This window comes from Molothrus ater, chromosome 16, assembly GCF_012460135.2.
Source record: "Molothrus ater isolate BHLD 08-10-18 breed brown headed cowbird chromosome 16, BPBGC_Mater_1.1, whole genome shotgun sequence".
NCBI classification, from domain to species: domain Eukaryota; kingdom Metazoa; phylum Chordata; class Aves; order Passeriformes; family Icteridae; genus Molothrus; species Molothrus ater.
The window spans coordinates 13,814,341-13,833,742 of NC_050493.2; the positions used below are offsets into that span (position 1 = coordinate 13,814,341).

The 19,402-nt window shown below is 60.0% G+C and overlaps 4 protein-coding genes across 4 annotated transcripts; 1 reads left to right on the forward strand and 3 right to left on the reverse strand.

Annotated features, from left to right (window-relative positions):
* Positions 1–668: 668 nt before the first annotated feature.
* PTX4 (pentraxin 4) lies at positions 669–2,179 on the reverse strand. Its single transcript, XM_036392543.2, is given in 4 exon segments — positions 669–931; positions 934–1,924; positions 2,050–2,103; positions 2,105–2,179. Coding segments are annotated over 4 exon segments (1,383 nt in total).
* Positions 2,180–3,271: 1,092 nt separating this feature from the next.
* ECI1 (enoyl-CoA delta isomerase 1) lies at positions 3,272–9,208 on the forward strand. Its single transcript, XM_036392858.2, has 7 exons — positions 3,272–3,322; positions 3,580–3,726; positions 4,683–4,810; positions 5,364–5,510; positions 6,365–6,486; positions 7,166–7,344; positions 8,705–9,208. The coding sequence occupies exons 1-7, from the start codon at positions 3,283–3,285 to the stop codon at positions 8,869–8,871; spliced, it is 930 nt and encodes a 309-aa protein (XP_036248751.1). The 5' UTR covers positions 3,272–3,282; the 3' UTR covers positions 8,872–9,208.
* A 230-nt stretch (positions 9,209–9,438) lies between these two features.
* On the reverse strand, positions 9,439–12,657 carry LOC118692593 (deoxyribonuclease-1-like 2). The gene is made up of 8 exons (XM_036392522.1): positions 12,508–12,657; positions 12,124–12,212; positions 11,051–11,134; positions 10,834–10,934; positions 10,642–10,754; positions 10,220–10,374; positions 9,990–10,086; positions 9,439–9,489 (listed from the first exon to the last, which is right to left on the reverse strand). The coding sequence occupies exons 1-8, from the start codon at positions 12,655–12,657 to the stop codon at positions 9,439–9,441; spliced, it is 840 nt and encodes a 279-aa protein (XP_036248415.1).
* Positions 12,658–14,295: 1,638 nt separating this feature from the next.
* Positions 14,296–17,311, reverse strand: LOC118692607 (deoxyribonuclease-1-like). Its single transcript, XM_036392542.1, has 8 exons — positions 17,165–17,311; positions 16,592–16,680; positions 16,357–16,440; positions 16,118–16,233; positions 15,245–15,360; positions 14,824–14,978; positions 14,647–14,743; positions 14,296–14,349 (listed from the first exon to the last, which is right to left on the reverse strand). Exons 1-8 carry the CDS (start codon positions 17,309–17,311, stop codon positions 14,296–14,298), a joined length of 858 nt encoding a protein of 285 aa, XP_036248435.1.
* Between the last annotated feature and the right edge of the window lie 2,091 nt (positions 17,312–19,402).

The following is a 19,402-nucleotide window of genomic DNA, read 5'->3' on the forward strand; positions in this document are numbered from 1 at the left end:
ATAGGATAGGATAGGATAGGATAGGATGGGCTGAGCGGGACCCCAGTGGCGGCGGCCCGAGAGGTTGCGAGGCTTTGCCCCACGCACACCCAGCCCTCCGGGAACACGGCACTCCGGGAACGGCCGGAGCCGACGCTGCTCCAGCTCTCCAGGCACAGAATTCCCCAGAGTGTGCTTGGCCTTATGGAGCAGCACAGCTCGGGCCGAAGCCCTGCCCCGCCAGGAGCCCCGCGGGCACGGGTAGCTCACGGCACCGCTGGCGGCGGCGGAGCTGGCTCCCCCCGGTCACGGCTGTCCCGTGCTCCGCTTCCCCTGCTCTGATCAGCGGCAGGGAACGAGCAGCGCCACCCGCTCGGGCTGCCCGGGCTGAGCAGCTCCTGCCCGGCTGTGAGCGGCACCGAGGGCGGCAGTGAATGAGCAGCACAGAGATAAATTGGGTTTCTCTAACGTTCGGAGCGTTTTAATAGGAACCATGAGCTGTGCATCCTCTAGGAGCAGGTGACCTCTGCCTTTGGTCCCACCTCTGGCTGCCAAGACCCTTTTCCTCCCTCGGTGGTGGCGGTTCTGAGACGCGCTCCCTGCTGGGTGTCCCATCACCCCGGGAGGGTTCAGCTCGTGTCGGGAGCGGCACCGTGAGCCAGCCGTGACCCTTACCGCTGTCAGCCTCGTCAGAGGCAGCGCTGGAGGCACGGACACGCCACCCTCCGCACCCCGCCCCGCAAGGAGGCATCGGCCAGCGTGAGGAGGGGGCCGCGGGGCAGCCCCCGCCCTGTCGCCATTCTGGCCACCTCCCCGGGCAGGAGAGCCCGTCTCCAGAGAGCGAAGCCAGCCAGGTGACCCACAAAAGCTTCTTCAGTGCCCAGGTCCATGTTGGGGCCGTGCTGCCCCCAGCCCAGCACCAGCGAGCCACCAGCGGGGATTCCATAGCCTGCTGGAAGCCGGAGCCGGCAGCCAGCAGCCTCCTGTCCACGTAGAAGCGGTACCGGCCCTGGCCCGAGGACCAGGTGAGGCACAGGTGGTGCCATTTGCCGTCCAGGAGCGGTGCCACCGGCAGCTCCCGAAACTGCCCGTGCCCCAGGATGAACCGTGCAGAGCCGGGGCGATCCCCACCGTGGCCAAGCACGGCCAGCTCGCTGCGCCCGTCCCCGGTGGCGTAGGAGAGGAGAGCACCGAGGCGAGGGGCTGGGGTGGCCAGCCAGGCACAGAGCGACACCGACCGCAGCCCCCGGTGCGGGCCCAGCCCCAGGACGGCCCCGTGCCCAGCGGAGGGGTCGGGGAAGAGCAGGACGGCTCCGGTGCGACAGGCGGGGGAGGCGGGCACCGCGGCGGGGGGGCTGTGCCTGCCCTGTCCCGGCTGCCGGGGGGCTGGGGGCTGCTCCTGGGGAGCCGTGGTGACGGTGGGGAGCATCGATACCACGGTAGGGGGTGCTGGTGCTGCATCCTCAGGGCTCTCCTCATCCTCCCGGGGCGCTCCCCCAGGCCCGGCAGCAGCGGGCAGCCAGTGCCCTTCCTCCTGCCGGTGCTGCTGCCACCGCCGCGTCTTCGGGGGGCGAGGGCTGGGGGTGCTGAGGACAGCCTGGCCCGGGGGCTGCTGCTCCGGCCGCCTGCCCCGGCTCCGGGCGGTGTCTGGCACACCGTGCGGGTTGGTGCCAGCCTCCACCAGCGCGGCCGGGGGGTGGGTGAGCAGGGGCTGTGGGGGGCTCAGGGCACCCACCGTCCCCTCCAGCCTCTTCAGCCTGCGGCGTAGCCTCCGGCCAGCAGTGGCCAGGCGGGCCAGCTCGGCACCCAGGGCGGCCCGGGCAGCGTCGGCCGCCTCCGCCTGCTCGGCCAGAGCCTGGAAACGTCCATCGATGTTGTAGGAGATGTTGTAGTTGCTGGCGATGCTCTGGAGATGGTTCACTGTCAGTTCCTGGAGCCGGAGAAACTGCAAGGGAGTGGGATGATGTGGGGCGAACCCACGGCCTCGTGCCGAGTCCCTGCCCTGCCCAAAATGCTGGGTGTCCCCCTGGCATAGGCTGGCAGCACCCCGTCCCCGCGCCGGGCACCCACCTGCTCCTCCAGGCGCCGCAGCCGCAGGAGCAGGGGGCCGGGGCGGGCCAGGGGGCGCCGGGGCCCGGGTCAGGCCGCCCTGCAGGGCAGCAGCGAGGATCAGGCAGAGGGGCAGTGCCATCCCTGCCATCCTGCCGCCGGACGCTTTCTGCCTGCACGGCAAGGCCGGCCCTGGCCCCCCTGGTGTCCCCCCGGGCAGCCTCCACCGCTGATGAGATCCACAGGCACCGCTGGCACGGCCCCGCACCGGGGCTCCCGGCGCTCTGCGGGGGCGGCTGGCCCCGGCCCAGAGCTCCCGGGGCTCCGCGGCTGGGGCCGGGCCGGGGGTGCTCGGCTGTGAAAGGAAAGGTGTGCGGGGGATCCTGGGCACGCGGCTGGATGTGGGGCAGGGGGGACAGGCTGGGCAGGGCCGGCAGGACAGGACAGGGGAGGTCGGACGGAGTGGTCAGTGCCGGCAGGATAGGACAGGACAGGGGGGATGGAGTGATCAGTGCTAGCAGGACTGGACAGGACAGGGCAGGGCAGGGCAGGACACCACAGGACAGGACAGAGCAGGTCAGATGGAGAGATCAGTGCTGGCAGGACAGGACAGGGCAGGACGGGACGGAGTGGTCAGTGCTGGCAGGACAGGACAGGACAAGGCAGGACCGGTCGTACAGAGCGGTCAGTGCCAGGAGGATAGGACAGGAAAGGACAGGACAGGTCGCACGGAGCAATCAGTGCTGGCAGGACAGGGCAGGGCAGGGCAGGGCAGGACCGGTCGGATGGAGCAGTCAGTGCCGGCAGGACAGGACAGGTCGGACGGAGCGGTCAGTGCCGGCAGGAGAGGACAGGGCAGGACAGGACAGGACGGGACAGGACAGGACAGGACAGGTCGCACGGAGCGGTCAGTACCGGCAGGACAGGACAGGACAGGACAGGTCGCACGGAGCGGTCAGTGTCCGCAGGACAGGACAGGCTGCATGGAGCGGTCAGTGCCAGCAGGACAGCACAGGACAGGACAGGACAGGACAGGACAGGACAGGACAGGACAGGTCAGGTCAGGTCAGGTCGCACGGAGCGGTCAGTGTCCACAGGACGGGGCCCTGCCGCAGAGCCACCACGAGGGGGCAGCACGCGTGCGCAGCAGCGCCCCAAGTGGGCGGAGCTTTACAGCAGTGGGCGTGACTTCAGGTGCCGCCGCGGGCCCCGCCCTCTCCTTAGCTCCGCCCCGTACCCTTGAGCCCGCACAAGATGGCGGCTGCAGCCCTCGCCCGTAGGATCGGCCGCTCAGGTGCGCCTGGACCCTGCCCCGACCGCTCCTGCGGCGGGCTCGGCTGTCCCCGAGCCCTCGCTCCTCTCTGTGTCCCTCCCTTACCGTCAGGGTGTTCCACGTGTCCCCCTGCCGAGGGGTGGGGTGTCCCTGTACCCTCCCTGAGCGGGTCAGGGTGTCCCCGTGTCCCTCCGTGTCCGTGCAGAGCGGTTTTGGGGAGCGCCCCTCACACCTGTGGGGGCTGTGCCTTTCCCGTCCTTACCTGTCTGTGTCCCCAGGTGTGCTGCCCCTGTGCTGCCGCCTCCCAGCGTGGGACAGGGCCAGCCGGCCGTCCCCCAGCCCCCTGCAGCCCCCGGGCCTCCCGCTCGCCCCGTGCCGCTCCTTCAGCAACAACAAGATCCAGGTGGAGCTGGACGAGAGCTCAGGTACGGCGGGGGGCACGGCCGCGGGGTCACCCTCGACCCACGGGCACTGTGGGGACATCCCTTCCACCCCTGTCCCGTGGCATGTGCGGCTCTGGGCATGGAAAGTCACCAAAGCCCCAGGTGTTGCAGCTGCTTTGGGGGCTCAGGGAGAAGCACTTGGGGTTGGGAGTCGCGCCAGTTGTGGGCACTTCAGGTGGTTGGTGCTACAGACAAATCCTGGCTGTCATTGTCCCCTGCCTGTGCATTGTCCCCTCTCTGGGGGTCCCTGTTTTGGGCACCTGGTTGAGTGGCAGTGCTCCATCAGGGAAGAGCTGTTGGGAATTTCTGTGGCCTGGCTACCAGGAATAGCTGTCACGTGCTTATGTCCTTGCACTGAATAAAGGTGTCCAGGCCTCTTCCTGTGGCTTCCCAGCTCCTGCTTTCAGGTGTCTGGATGTGTCCTTCTGCTGTTCCCAGGTGGCCATGGCTGCAGCAGTCAAGGAGAACATCTTGGGTAGGGTAGTGCAGTGTGGGCAGGGACAAGGGCTCAGAGCCCTTCCCTGGTGCTGACAGGCTCACAGCAGGTGTGTGACCCCTGGACACAGGCTGCTTGCTGTGACAGAAGCCACAGGCTCGACCTTCCCCACTGAGGCCAGAGAGAAGGGAACTGCTGGGCACTGTGACCCAGAAGGTGACTGGACTTTGGGACACGTGGGGTGCCACCATGCATGGTCTGGTCTGTGCTCCAGTCCACCACCCCCTGAGCGACCCTGGCTTGTGGGTGGATTTGGGCAAAGATAGGACCTTGCCCTTGGCTCTGCTGCTCTGGAAACTTTTAAACAGCCAGGAATGTTGTTGAGTGGGAGTAGGAAGCCACAGTTTGGTGAGGGAGACAGGGAGGTGGGTGAAGCTTCCCTGGGCAGGGCAGTGTGAGCAGCTGGGGAGGAGTCTGATGTCTCTGTGCTTATCCTGCTCAGGTGTTGCCATGATGAAGTTCAAGAGTCCCCCAGTGAACAGCCTCAGCCTGGAGTTCCTCACAGAGTTTTCCATAAGCCTGGAGAAGTTGGAGAACAACCGGGCCTGCCGTGGTGTGATCATCACCTCTGTAAGGGTCACTGGCAAGGGAGGGCCCCAGGCACCTTGGATTGGCTCAGGGAGGAGGGGAGGGGGCTCTTGGAAGGGCCATGATCTTTCTTCTGTGCCCTTTTCTAGCAGAGGAATGACAACCAAGTGTTGTGCTTTGTCATGAAAATCAAATCAAATCTGGTTATCTGCCAACCTGACACATCCTGTGACGTCTCCTGGCTCACCCACAGGGAGCTGCTGGGAGATGCCAGTGCTTATTTTCAGATGTGGTGTGGGGACAAGGTGATGCCTGGCAATGGGACAGGACAGGGTTTTGTGCTGTGTGGGTGATGTACTCACACAGGCACCATGACAATAACAAATTGTGTTGCAAGCAGGGTCCCAGCACTGCATGCCATGGTAATGGGATAATGCAGGCTGTGGGAGCACTGAGGAGATATTTTCAGAACCCCAAAAGACCCTGATTTATAGCACATATTCATCACCTTCCCTTCCTCCAACTGCCAGGCTGAGAGCTAATGGGTCCTTCCTTCCCTGTGACTCTCAGTGACCTCTGTCTTTTCCAATTCCAGGCTGTTCCCAAAATATTCTCCTCTGGCCTGGACATCACTGAGATGTGTGGGAAGAGCATGGAGCACTACACTGAGTTCTGGAGAGCAGTGCAGGAGATGTGGCTGCGGCTCTATGGCTCCAACATGGTCACAGTGGCTGCAGTCAACGTAGGTCCCTTGTGCCCACCTTCCTCAGGGTGGCATTGTCACCTGCTGTGGCTGCTCTGGGCTGTGTGGGCAGGGACAGCTGAAAAACCAGGCTGGAATTCATCCAGGGATGTGTCTGTTGGGGTGTTCAGGCAAAACTGGTGTCTGTCAGTTCTGTGGGGTGTGGGAAGGTATGGGAGCGTGGGATGCTGCAGGCTCTGTGTAAGCTGCAGGCACTGCTGGGTTACATTTCAGCATTTCCAGCAGGTTTTGCTCCTCCAGCTGGGGTTCTTGGCCAACAGGAAAGTGCTGCTGGAGTCTCCATGCCCATGGATGGGTCATTACATTTTTGGTGTCTTGTTTTCATTTTCCAGGGAGGTGCTGCCCTGGCAGCTCACGGTGGTGTCTGTCCACAGCCCCCCCTGAAGGCACTTGGGTTTTCTCTCAGGCATCCTGTGCAGGGCTGAGCAGCACTGAGCTGTGGAAAAGATGGAAGGGAAATCTTCCCTGTGAGGGGGGTGAGGCCCTAGAACATGTTGCCCAGAGAAGCTGTGGCTGCTCCATCCCTGGAAGTGTCCAAGGCCAGGCTGGATGGAGTTCTGAGCAACCTGATCTAGTGGAAGGTGTCCCTGCCTGTAGCAGGGGCTGGGAATGAAATGAGCTTTAAGGTGCCTTCCAACCCAAACCCTCCTGTGGCTCTATGAAACCCTGATAAACATCAGAAACCTTCTTTAGAACTGTTTTGAATCAGGTGATCAGAAATTTGGGGGACATCTGCTCTGTCTTCCTGGTGTCTTCTGTGCTCTGGAGTGATCAGCAGGGCTGGGGGTGTTTGTAACCATGTCCTGGTCTCACTGTGTCCTTCTCTCTGCCAGGGGTCCAGCCCGGCCGGGGGCTGCCTTATGGCCCTGTCGTGTGACTACAGGATCATGGCAGAGAACCCCAAATTCAGCATCGGCCTGAACGAGGCCCAGCTGGGCATCGTGGCTCCCTTCTGGTAGGACACTGCCTCCCACTTGTAATATCATGTGTAGATCTCTAGAAAGAATTCATCTCGAAGTCGTTAATTAGTCAGTTTGGCTGGTCATGGTGGTGTGGTTTGTGTGTCAGGGGTCAGGTATTTGCAGCTGCAGGAGATGACACCTCATTTCTGTCCTGTCCTGCAGGTATCTGAAAAGCTTTCAGGCTGCAGAATGTTCTCACATCCTGCACCAAGGACCCCAGTTCTGGCCCTGCAATTAGCTCCAGAACTGGTGCTGGGAGGTCTCATGGGTCAGGCTCAGTCTGGGAATAGGCTTTTCTCTGAGTACACACTGTGTACCTGCAAAATCCCACAGTGTGGAGATCTCTGAAAGCATAGAGGCACCAAGACACTGACACACATGCCCTTGTTTGCCCTAGGAATGTGTAAATGTACTGTTGGGAAGGAGCTTTCAGTCACAGCAAGTGGGTACCCACAGGCACTGAGAGTAAAAAGAGCAGCTTTCTTACAGAGGAGAGAGAACTCTCTCAGGGTACTCCCAAAAATGGCTCTTCTCACACCATTTTCACATCATGACTGAGCCCACAGCTGCTGTTCAGAGCCCTGAGCCTGGGGAGTGGGACCAGGGTGCTGTCAGCTCTTGGTGTCCAGGTGAGCTGCCCCTGAGCATGGCTTTCCCTCCCATCTCTTGCAGGTTTAAGGACACGTTTGTGAATGTTGTGGGACACCGAATTGCTGAACGCTCCCTCCAGCTGGGCTCCCTCCACCCTGCACCTGAAGCCCACAAGCTGGGCCTCGTGGATGAGCTGGTGCCAGAGGAGAAGCTCATGGAGAAGGCTGCAGCTGTCATGGCACAGTGGCTGGCCCTTCCTGGTAAAGCTCTGGCAGAACAGGAGGGCACCTGGTCTGAGCGGGAAGTGCTGGTGCCTGGGAGCTAACAGTGTAACAGTTTCCATTGAAAGGTGAAGTTTGGATGGCTGGGAGGTAGGAAAGCTCAGCCCAGCAGCCTTGGGCTAAAGGAGAGGGACACTGTGCTAATGTTCAGGGCACGTGTCTCCAGCTCAGCTCAACCTGCCAGCCCTGCTGAGTCAGTCTGGAGGTGTCTGAGCTCCACAGACAAACTGAATCTCTCTGTCTGTCAGTGGAGGTGTTAGCCCAGGAAAGCTGCCATGGAGCTGAGTGAACAGGCTGGGTGAGAGCTCCTGGGTGGCTGCCAGGCTGGTTCATGGTCTGAATCAACTCTTGGCACACTGGATGGCAGTGATGGGGCTGTGGATGAGGACAGGCAGACAGCACAGGCATCGTGTGTTTGGGCTGCTCCATGGCTGCAGCACAAGGCTCCTGGGCTGGCAGAGGGCTCTCCACAGATCTGCCCATGCCACCTCTCCTCCCTGCTGTCCTGGTGTTAGAGTGACACCTCACCCCCCAGACTAGGGAGCAAATCTCAGCTGTGCCCTCTCCTGACTTCCAGGAGGTCCCGTGAGGATCTTTCCCCTAAATCAGACCCGTGTCTGGTTGGAGGAGGCTTCAGCACCTGGATGCTGGAGCAATTCGGGGTTCCCAGTGTGCTGGATGGAGGGGGTCAGTCCTTATTTCATTGTCACAAAGTGCATGAATAAAACATCTGTGCCCCAGATGTGCTGCACATCACTGCTCCTGGCTCTGTGAGGGGTGTGTGCACCTGGCTCTGTGAGGGTGTGAGCAGATATGTGCTCAAGGCCTCAGCCAGCTCCACCAGCCCCTGCTGCTCCAGCAGCATCCACATCTCCATGTGGAGCGGCACAGGCCCAGGGATGAGCTCAAGGGAAGTGTTGCTGGCTTTGTACAGCATGGTTGGCAGGAGCAGAACTGTCTTGCAGGGATTGAAGGGGTTGGTTCAGGGGAACTTAGAGCCACAGCAGTTTCAAATAAGAAGGAATTTTGTTTGGTTGCTGGTATGTATTGGAGGTGGATATTGGGCTCTGGAGAGCACAGAGAGAAGGAGGTATGAAACTTTTGTCATCTTTGCCAGTAGATCAGTCATTTCCCCACTGAGCAGTACAACCATAATTTATTGTGTGAGAATTTATCCAGTTCAGCTCCCAGCTGATGGGTTTTTTTCTTACTCCTTTCCCTGCTGCTTTCAAGAGCACTTTGCTGTGTGAACTATCCCATTAGACCTGCATTTGGTGGCATTGAGAGCTGGTCAGGGGTGAGACCAGGATGTTGCTCATCCTTGCTGTCCTCTCTGCAGACCATGCCCGCCAGCTCACCAAGACCATGATGAGGAAGGCGGTGTTGGACCGCCTGGTAGCTCACCGGGAGGAAGACATCAAGAACTTCATCAGCTTCGTCTCAAAAGAGTCCATCCAGAAGTCCCTTCGCATGTACATGGAGATGCTGAAGAAGAGGAAGAGCTGAGGGTCCAGCTGGTCCCTGGGAGGTCGAGTCACCCTCTGAACCGCTGCAGGAGCTGTTGGTCTCACAGCGAAGCCACCCGCAGTGCCAGCAGTCGGTGACGTGCCACCTGCTCCCACAGCCAGCCAGCTGCCCCTTCCCTTTGTGCCTGTAGAGTGCCTGACACCACTGCTGCCTTCCCCAAGGGCAGGGAGAGCCCACCCAGCCCCCCAAGGAATGGACAGGGACAGGGTCTCAACACGCCGTGGCCCGAGCCTGACGGTCCTTGGATGTCCTCCCTCCTGTCCAACAGTTAATCGTGAAATGAGGTTTGTCAATAAATCTTCAATGAGGTAGGAGATGGATGCTTTGTTCCATGGCTTGTCTGTGGTCACAGTGTCCTGGCTGGTGGCCTGTCCCCAGGCTCTGGTTCGTGGTGGGCTCTGGGCATAGCCAGCTGCTATCCTTCTCCAGACTGGGATCTGGGGCAGCCCATGCATAGGACTTGTGGATGGGGCTGAGTGGAACACCTTCATGGGGATTGGTGGTGGGAGCTGGAGCTGGATCCTGGTCTGTGGCTGCAGGAGGAGCTCAGGCTGCCAGCTTCACCTCGACTGGGTAGTGGTCACTGACTGCCAGGGCCTGGAGGAGGACAAGAGGTGGGAGATGTTCAGTGAGCCACTCACCCCACACTCTGCTACTGGGGCTCACAGGGTAGTCAATTGCCCTGCCAGAACCTTCTGTGTGCTGGAGGGGGCACACTGTCCCCAGCCCCAAGTCACTCAACACACAAGGCTCTCATGGAGAGGTGGCCAGCTGTGGCTTGGGGTGGACACTGGCAGGGGGCCACCTCCCCTCCAAGCCCCCATGTCTCATCTAGGGGCTCTGTGCCAGTGATGGGTTGTTGAAGGTTGGCTTGAGTTACCCCATACCTTGAGTCTTGCCCATGGAAGACAATAAAAAGCCCTGTGCATCTCCTCTCTTCCCAATGGGGACAGGCAATGACCCCAAATCCCTTGTCCTGTTTCTACCTTTGGGTCCCTTGTCACCTTGAGCCCCTCAAAGAGACAAGGACAGCCCTGCAGGCTGGGCCAGCTCAGCTTTGGTGCCTGCTAGAGCCCCAGATGTGTGATCCGGCTCACCTCCTCCTGGTCCAGATGGAAAGCACGCTGGAAATTGTAGATACCAGCCGAGTTGGACAGGACGCTTCTCTTCAGCTTGCTGCCACACACCACGATCCTGCAGGGGAGATGTGCGTGGATGGTGGGTGCCCCTGCTGCCTCTGCTGGCAGTGCAGGGGGTCCCTGGGTGCCAGGGAAGGGGACAGTGATGCCAGGGAAGGGGACAGTGGTGCCGTGGTGGCAGTGCTGACCTGTCATAGGCACAGTCTGACTTGCCCACGGTGGTGTCGGCACTGTCGGGGATCAGCCATTTGAAGATGTCGCTGGTGCGCAGGCGGATGGATGGCCAGTCACCGGGCTGCACGTAGGAGCAGTCGGCATTGAAGTCCCCCAGGAACATCATGTTCTGCAGGGGAGATGTGAGATGTGGTGGTGGGCTGTTCCTGCCACCAGCCCTCCCATGGGGGTGGCAGGGACCACCCTGTCACGGAGCAGGAACAGGGTTCTCACCCCACCACTCCTGCACTGGCTGCGCCCGCCTCGAATCAGGGTCCCAGTGTGGGTCAGACAGTCCCTGAGGCTCAGTGCCCAACCTCTGTGTCCCCCCCAGTGCTGGTGACACTCATATCAGTCCCCCAACCTCTGTGTCCCCCCCAGTGCTGGTGACACTCACATCAGTCCCCCACTTGTTGATGATGGCCAGGTAGACATCGTAGAGTGCATCAATCTCAGCAACAGCATCGTGTGGGGCTGAGTGCAGGGGCACCAGCACAAACTCCTTCACCTCTGCCAGGGGAGAGAGGGATGTCAGCCCTACAGCCACCCCATGCCACAACCCATGAGGGCCACTTGTTCCCCCACTTACTGGTGCTGGGTGCTGAGACCCTCAGGATGAATGGCTCCCTGCTGAAGACATCCTGGGGGTCCTCATACTGGTAGGTGTCCACCACAGACACAACATCTGTCCTGTGGCAACAAAAGGATGGTGACCCTGGGACTTGGCACAGCCCCTGTGTCCCCTCCGTGGTGCTGGTGGCCCTGCAGTGCCATGTCACAGACTGCAGCACTGCCAGCCCCATTACCTGTAGATAAACAGGTACATCTCCTTGTAGTTCTCCCGTCCCAGGGGGCCGCTGATCTCGTAGTCATACTGGGATGTGGATGCACTGCAGAGACACAAAGGCAGGACAGTGACGTGGCTGGGACCGTCCTGGATTGGCTTTGGCATGTCCGGGAGCTGGGTGGCCCCAGGGTTTGCACCAGCTGGTCCTGCTCTGGAGTCCCCATGGTTCACAGTGCCCTGGTTGTGGGGTGACATGAGATAGAGCAGCTCTGAAGCCCCCAAAGCCTCTCCCCCAGGGGCTCCTTGGGCACAGCATGACGTGGGGCGGCTCCTGTCACCCTTTCTCTGCAGACACATTCCTTACCTTCATTTGCAGCAGAGCTAAATTAGGTCAGTGAGTAGCCTGGGGCTCTGCAGCACCCAGCGTCACCCTCCCTGCCCTGGCTGCTTTGTGACCATGCTGGAGGGGACACGGGGTGAGGACATGGGCTGGGCACACCTGCTCAGGAGCATTAGCTGCCTTTCGACACGGCAGCAGCAGCAGCTTCCGCATGGTCCTGAGCCGTGCCCTCTCCCAAAACTGGGTCAGCACCCAGCTGGTGGAGGGGCTGCCACCCTGCTGTGGCCAGCTTTAGCCCACCTCAGCAGCCCCTTTTCCTCCCAGGGTACCAGAACCACCCCCTCAAAGCACCATCCACTGCTGGGCCCATCCTGGGTTGCCCTGGCCACTCACAGGGTGTTGGGGTGCAAGGTCTGCCTGTCCCTTCCTCCCCCTCTCTTGCTTCTGCCCTGTCCTGTTGAATTTTGGAGACAGAGCTTGCCAGAGCTGTAGTTCCTTTCCATCCTGCATGCTCTGGTAAGCTTACAGCTTTCAGAAGGGATTTGTATCACTTGTATCCCCATTCCCTTCACTGGGTTATCCCCAGTGTTGTTTTCAGTGCCTCCTCCTTGCCCCAGCACGTTTCTCCTAATATCCTATTTTTTTTCCCAAAAATAAACTCTCTGTTGATGGGTAACTTTTTTCCTCTCACTGCTCAGGCAACCTGGCTTTCCCTGCTGGTGCTGCCATCCCAGTCCCAGCCCCTGTTGTACCTGTTGAGCTGCTCCATGAGCTGGGTGACGGCGCTGAGGTCGGAGTCGCGCACCTCCTGCACCAGCACCACGTCGTAGCGGCGCAGGACCTGCGGGGCCGAGGGCCACAGCTCAGGGCCACTCTCCCAGCCACCTCCCAGCCAGGGACATGGCTTCAACACCATGGGGACTTGCATGTCCCTTGGAGCCAGGGCAGATGCCCCCAAGGAGGGCTCAGAGGGACTGTAAGTTGTGCCTGACACCCCAGCAAGCCTTCATCCACCCAGGCCATCCCCAGCACTGCGATGCCATCCCATCCTCAGCCACATCCCCATGTCTCTGACACAGGAGCCCAGTTGGGGTCTGTCCCAGCACACAACCCCATGGTCCACTGGCTGCACTCACATTGATGATGATCTCTGCCACTTCCTTGTTGGACATCTTGGTGTCACCGAAGGACTGGATGTTGAAGGCACCGATGCGCAGCATGGCAGTGGCTGGGCACAGGAGGAGAGCCACAGCCAGCAGGGACAATTCCAGTGTCACAGTCCCCATTCTTCCAGGATTGATGCTGGGTCACAGGGGTGCAGGGATGGGAGATGAACTCAGAACACTATTTTGAGTTTGAGGTGGAGGAAAAAAACATATAGATCCTTCCAAAGTCCTGGTGTGTGACAGTGTGTCATGGTGGGCATTGCCCAGAGCAGGTTGCAGAGCTGGTGTGGGCAGTCTGCCAGCTCACCACTCCCAAAGAAGATAAATCCTATCTCACCACTGTGAGCCTGCCTCTTCCAGCTCCAGCGATCACCCAGCTCCACTACCCCACCAGGGTGTCTTCACTGCCCACCAGCCCCATCCACCACTGCCAGCATTCCAGGCACCCCAGGCTGTTCCACATCCTTAAACTTCACCACAGCCCCCACTGCTGGGGTAAGGAGCCTCATCCCAACTCATCCCAGTTCATCCCAGTCCCACCTGGTTGCAGTTGAAGGTGCTGATCCCGGAGCCGTCCTTACCTGGCTGAAGGTGCAGCACCTCTGCCCTGCCGGCAGCAGGAAGGGCAGCTTTATTCCCGGCAAAGCAGGATGAGTCTGACACCCCCTGGGGGTTTTGACATAACTTTGAGCTCCTTCCCACATTGGGAAACCAAAAATCCCACAGGGTGACAGGGTGGGGCCAGCACAGCCATCCCTGTGCTGACGCAGCAAAGGACAGACAGGGAGACTTGGAAATGCTGGGGCATCCCTGTGGGACTGAGTGAGTGTGTGGGACTTGGGGGCTGCCATCTGGGGTGGCACCTGGACCATAGAGTGGGCACGGTGGCCAGGCAGGAGGTGAAGGGCGCTGGCCTTAATTGGGTGATTCAGACAGTGTAATTAGAGGGAAGAGAAGGAAATGGCCAGTGTGTGGGTCAGGCAGGTGAGCACCACCAGCCATTGCAAGAGGGGATGGCTGCAAACCCCTGCAGCAGCCCCAGTGTCACCCAGAACAGCCCCACTGGTGACCCAAAGTAGCCCCAGGAGGGCTGGCATTCCCCATGCCAATCCATGGCATTCCCATGGCCCATGGCATCGCCCCAGGATGACAACAGAGCTGGCTCTGGTGGCTGCTCATGCCAGGACTTGCCAGGCTCTCATGTGCACCTCCAGGTTTTGTATCCTCACACCCAGTCTCGGGATGAGTCCCCTGTCCCTCGGTGCTGCATCGGCACCGAAACCCCTGGGAAGCCCCAAGCCCCCTAGGAGCTGACTCACATCCTCCCTGCACCCTGTCAGTGCCCTGTCAGCAGCCCTGCAGTCAGAGCCAGGCAGGCTCTGCCAGGATGTGGCCCTGTGAGCTGGCAGCACAGCATCCTGCACCCTGGAAAGGCTGGAGCCCCCCAGCCCCTTCCCAGAGTCCTGGCTTTGCCACCATCAGCTGAGAAGGAAGCAGAGCTCACTTGGAGCCTCCCTGGTTCTCTGGCAGGGGGCTCAGGGGCTTCTGGGGATACTGAAGGGACCTCTCTTCCAGAGCTGCAGATGCAGGAAAAGGCTCATTTTTAATGGAAGCAGAAAGCAAAAAACTTCCACAGGAGGTCAAGGACTCCTTGCAGGGACAGTGGGCAGCTTGGCTGGCACCAGTGGCGCGTGGGCTCCCACGAGGGATGCAGGTGTTTGCTGAGGTGTCCTGGTAGCCACTGGAGTGGGAACAGGCTCAGAGGGCTTTCAGGGTCACCTCCACTGGGAAATGGTCGCTGACAGCCAAAGCCTGCGTGTGAGGGAGAGCAGAGTCACCCTGACCACAGTCAGCTCATAAATCCTGAGCTCATCTGGACCCACTGCCACTGTCATGGCTGGCTGAGACCCCAGCGTTCCACTCCAACCCTCAAATTTTAGACCATACCCCAAAATGCTCGATGTGGAGGGTTGATTCGGTACAACAGCTGGGGTTAGGCCACCCTTAGGGGCACCCTTGGGAACAGGGAGCCCTCCCATGCTCCCAGGAGCTATGGTGGGGCACATCCCAATGCTGGTGGGCTCATGCCCCACCCAGCCCCTCACTCACATCCTTCATCTGGAGCTGGAATTTCTTCTGGAAGTTGTTGACAGTGGCAGAGCCAGGTTCAATGTCTTGGCGCAGGGCAGTGCCGCAGGCGACGATGCTGCCGAGGCATCGGGGGGGTGTCAGTGCCCTTCAGTGCTCCCCATGCCAGCCCCCCGTGCCCCCTGGCACGGCACCCACCGGTCGTAGGCACAGTCGGTGTCGGCCACGGTGGTGTCGGCGCTGTCGGGGATCAGCCACTCGCAGGCGCGCAGGGAGCGCAGGCGGATGGATGGCCACTGGGAGCTGGGCACGTACGAGCAGTCAGCGTTGAAATCACCCAGGAACATCATGTCCTGCAGGGCACTGCACTGAGTCCCTGTCCCTTTAGGGAGCAAGGACTCCCTAAAATCTTAAGAGAGATTTCTTAATCTACAAATCCCCCTGAGGTGACCCGTTGTGCAGGGACAAGCCCCCAGGAATGGCAGGAGGGCCATCCAGCAGCTCCCTGCCTGAGATTGCTGGGGTGGCCCCTGCTCTGATGGGTACAAGAGGCCTCCTGTGGGACATGTTCGTCCCCTTGCTGCCCTGGGGAGGAGCCAAGCTCCCCAACACTGCTTACATTAGTGCCCCACTTGTTGATGACATCGGTGTAGACGTCGTAGAGCGCGTCGATCTCCTGTACTGCGTGGCTGGGCTCCGAATGCAGAGGCACCAACACGAACTCCTGCACCTCTGCAGGACAGCTGGCCATCAGCCCCTGGCGTGGTGCATCTCCTGAGCAGGGAATGGGAACCCCAGGAAACCACCCCAGACCAAGCCCCAGCTAATGGCCAGGAAAAGTAGTTGAAGGGAAAGGGTGTGATGAGTTTGGTGCTCTGCCTGTCCCTCAGACTGGAAATTCCAGTGGGGAGCTGCATGCCTTTGTGCATTGTTTGGGGTTTGCTTCTTGTTTCCCATTAGCATTTGCAAGCCAATATGGTTTTGGGCAGGAGATGGGATAGTGTGTGTGCCCTGAGGAGGTTCCCAGGAGGTGGAGGTGATGGCATGGGGTAGGCAATGAAACGAAGTGGGAAATGGGACATGATGGGAGATACAAGGGATGGGGGATGACAGGTGATAGGAGATGGTACATGATGGGAGATGGCACCCAGCCAGAGGAAGCAGGTGGTGGGATATGGCACATGATGGGAGGTAGCACATAAGGGGATGTAGGACACAATGGGAAGCAGCTGGAGATGGGAGATGGCACACAACTGGAGAGAGCTCATGGTGGGAGATGACAGGTGATTGGTAGGAGATGGTACATGGTGGGAAACAGCAGGGGTTACTGGCCATGCTGGGCAGGGACATAGGACCCCTGGGCACCCATGGGTGGGACCCTGGTGAAGGATTGCAACCCCCCTGTGCTTGGCAGGCACAGCTCTGGGCTCAGCCCTGCGTGGAGGGGACCCTGTGCCAGGTCTGGGCATCCCCCAAGGTGGGCTCTGCTCACGTGTGGTGGGTGAGGAGAACTTCACAATGAAGGGCTCCCTGCTGAAGGTGTCGTTCCCACAGGGCTCACAGCCATCATCGTAGTAGTAGCTTCCCAGCACGGAGACCATGTCTGACCTGAGGGAGGAGAGCAGGGCAGCCCCCAGCACTGCTCCCGCACAGCCCAGGCCCCCAAAGGTACCCATCCCCTTTGGGGGCTGCTGAGGAAGGTGGCAGGTGACACCTGGCAGCATCCCTTACCTGTAGATGAAGAGGTATTGCTCCTTGTAGGTGCCCCGACCCAGGGGGACGCTGATCAAAAACTCGTATGGGCGCTCCCCAGCACTGGGAGCAAGTTATGGAGGTGAGAGGAGGCTCCTGGTGCTCCCCAGCATCCACCAGGCTCTCTCCAGCTGAGCCAGAGGTGCCCTGGCAGGGCTGGAATCCACCCCAGAGTCCCCTTTGCAGACACTCCCACACCAAGCCATTGGGTCACCTGTTGAGCTGGTCCATGAGGTCATGGACGGCACTCAGGTCGGCATCCCGCACCTCCTGCACCAGCACGATGTCGTACTCCGACAGGATCTGGGGGGACAAGATCAGAGCTGCTCTCCCCTGGCCAGGAGCTGCTCTGGGGTTGCTCTTCTGAGCTGCAAAGGCTCCCAGGCTGGCAATGGGAGGGCAGCAGGGACCTCCGGGCCAGGGAGGGACCCCGGTGCTGGTGTGCCCTTTGTGTCCACCACCACCTACCCAGCAGCTGCTCCAGGGGAGGAACCTGGGCAGCATCAAATTCACCCAGCCTTGACTGGGGACCTGCAAGGGTGGAGATGGCCTGAGGTGGGAGATGGTGATGGGGGAAGAGAAGATGTGTGGGTAGATGAACGGATGGATGGATGATGGATGGATGGATGGATGGATGGATGGATGGATGGATGGATGGATGGATGGATGGATGGATGGATGCATGGATGGATGGAAGGAAGGATGTAGGAAGCAGGTGTCCCACTGCCCAAGCTGGCTGCATCCCAGAGAGCAGAGCATGTCCAGGCCTGCTCCTCCCCACACTCACAGAGACAATGATGTTTGCGATGGTCTGGTTGGCCATCTTGGTGTCCCCAAAGGCTCTGATGTTGAAGGCACCAATCTTCAGCGTGGTGGCCACGTGCAGCAGGAGAGCTGTGACCAGCAGCGACAGCACCGGCCTCGAGGCTGCCATCCTGTGCAGAGGTGCAGGAGGGGCTCAGCCCTCCTGGCTGAGAGGGGGATTTGGGACAGACAACAGGGATAGCCAGGGTATTCCTGCTGGCCATACTGGTTTCACTGGGAGCCATCTGTTTTCTGGGGAACCACCAGGATGCAGGGGTTGTACCTCTGTTGCATGGGGCCTCATCCTACCTGTCCCTCCTGGAAGGAGGCCAGGCCACTCACAAGGCTGGAGTGGAAAATTCCCTGGCCAGCGAGTAAGTGTCATTTCATGGTGACACAGAGCAGTCACTTCCTCATTCCCCATGAGGAAGAGCTCAGCCTGGACACCTCTTCTGGCCCTGGATTGATAGCAGTGGCCAGGGAGCCCAAAATCCCTTGGCTTGTGCCTCTCCCACCTTTCCCTGGATCAGTGCCAGAGACCCCAAAGACCCTACAGCAGCTGTGCTGGGACAGAGCAAGGGATAGCTCCTCCTGACACCCCACCTTCCTCACTGCCTGGAGCATCCTCACCTGGGTAACCTGCCCCTCCCCTGCCCCCCATCCTCACCCAGCAGTGCCCCTGCCCCATCCCCACCCAGCTGGCTCCCTCAGGACCCTCTGCAAAGGCAGTGCTGCAGCTCCCACCCGCGGGGAAGGTGTTTGGGAAGGATTTCCCCTGGCACTCGACTGCCTTGGGGTAATGTTTCACCAGCCTGGGCTCCTGAGTGCCTGATAAACGGGCTGAGAGAACAGGCAAATGCTCCAGCCTTTGGTACACCAAATCTGTGCCTGAGGAAGGATTTGCTGGCCTCAAGCTCACTTTTCCTTCTGGGGCAGCTGCTCTAGTTAAATCCTCACTTTTCCCACTGGCATTCCTGCTCCAAACTCTTCCCTCTAACACCACAGTCCCTTGAGTTGATAATGCAGCCATTTGGCAATGCCATGATTTGGTCATGCCAAAAATTGCCCAAAGCCCCATAAATCCTCCCCACTCCTGGAGACCACAGCAGCCTCTGAACCTCCCAGGCAGAGGCACCTGCAAGGAGCATGTTCACCCCTGAGCTGCACCCAGGTTTGGCCCAGCAGAGCATTGTGGTAGAATTGAGCTGGAGGAGGTGACACTGTCAAGGGAAGCTCCTGGGGGGGTGGGAAGAGAGGAGAGCAGGACCTACCTTTGATGTCGTCCGAGGACTCTGGAGGGGGAAGGATCTGCACCTGCATTTATGGAGAGGGACACTCTCTCCTTGCCAGGTGGGTGCCCAGCCAAGGATCATGTGAGGCCGCAGGCTCCATATGGCATTTTTCACGGAAGCAAAGGTCTGCTCAGTGAAAAAAGAGCTCTTTCAACCTCTGCCAATGCCTCCCACCACAGGTAAGGCCGAGAGGGATTAAAATGCCAACATGAGCTCTGCAAGGTGGAATGAATGTCAGAGATCTCTTGTGGGGATCAGCAGCTTCCCAATACATGGCATGGGCAGCTCTCACTCATCACCAGATACAAATTCTCTTAAAAAGCGTTTATTTCACCAACACAAATCATTCCCACCCAGCACCCCACATTTCCAACAAGCTGTGAGTGTGCTGGGGCCAGCAGGAGCCATCCCAGTGTGGTCTTTGGGTGTGAAGCCAAAAGCTACAAAAGAATAACAAATCCCTGCCATGGTGCCCACCGCCAGACCCTCCCCAGGCGGTGCCCTGCCTCAGGCCCTGTCCCTGGGAGGGCCATGCAGTGCTGGGGGGTGGCAGCCCTCCACCCTAGCCACTCACACAGCGGCCTTGGCTGATGTCCCTGCCTCCAAAGGCAGCTGCCATGGTTCCCAGAGGGTGTGCAGTGATCCTTAGGGGGCTGGGGGCCCTGCCAGCCTCTCCCCTGGAGCCAGACACCCTCCAGAGAATGGGTGCTCCCCACAGTGGGATCAGGGCTGGACCTAGACTCCCCCAACAGGCTCCCCAGGTTGGACCCAGGTTTCCTCAGCAAAACCCTCCATGGTCAATCCCTCTTCAGGTCAGGAACCCCCTCAGGGGCCAGACCCAGGACCAAGACTCTCCTGAGCCAAGGTCCCCCCAGAAACTGTCTCACCAGGCTAAGATCCCCTCAGAGTCCCAGGGTTTAACACCACTT

Excerpts from the sequence above, each read along its gene's own strand:
- LOC118692593 (XM_036392522.1), bottom strand. The coding sequence starts at position 12,657 with ATGGGGACTGTGACACTGGAATTGTCCCTGCTGGCTGTGGCTCTCCTC. Across the intron at positions 11,135-12,123 it reads CTCATGGAGCAGCTCAACAG|TGCATCCACATCCCAGTATG; the intron begins GTACAACAGGGG and ends GTGTCTCTGCAG. Across the intron at positions 10,087-10,219 it reads TCAGACTGTGCCTATGACAG|GATCGTGGTGTGTGGCAGCA; the intron begins GTCAGCACTGCC and ends TCTCCCCTGCAG.
- LOC118692607 (XM_036392542.1), bottom strand. The coding sequence starts at position 17,311 with ATGGCAGCCTCGAGGCCGGTGCTGTCGCTGCTGGTCACAGCTCTCCTG. Across the intron at positions 16,441-16,591 it reads CTCATGGACCAGCTCAACAG|TGCTGGGGAGCGCCCATACG; the intron begins GTGACCCAATGG and ends ACTTGCTCCCAG. Across the intron at positions 16,234-16,356 it reads CAATACCTCTTCATCTACAG|GTCAGACATGGTCTCCGTGC; the intron begins GTAAGGGATGCT and ends CTCCTCCCTCAG.
- ECI1 (XM_036392858.2), top strand. The coding sequence starts at position 3,283 with ATGGCGGCTGCAGCCCTCGCCCGTAGGATCGGCCGCTCAG. Across the intron at positions 3,727-4,682 it reads GGAGCTGGACGAGAGCTCAG|GTGTTGCCATGATGAAGTTC; the intron begins GTACGGCGGGGG and ends TATCCTGCTCAG. Across the intron at positions 4,811-5,363 it reads GTGGTGTGATCATCACCTCT|GCTGTTCCCAAAATATTCTC; the intron begins GTAAGGGTCACT and ends TTCCAATTCCAG.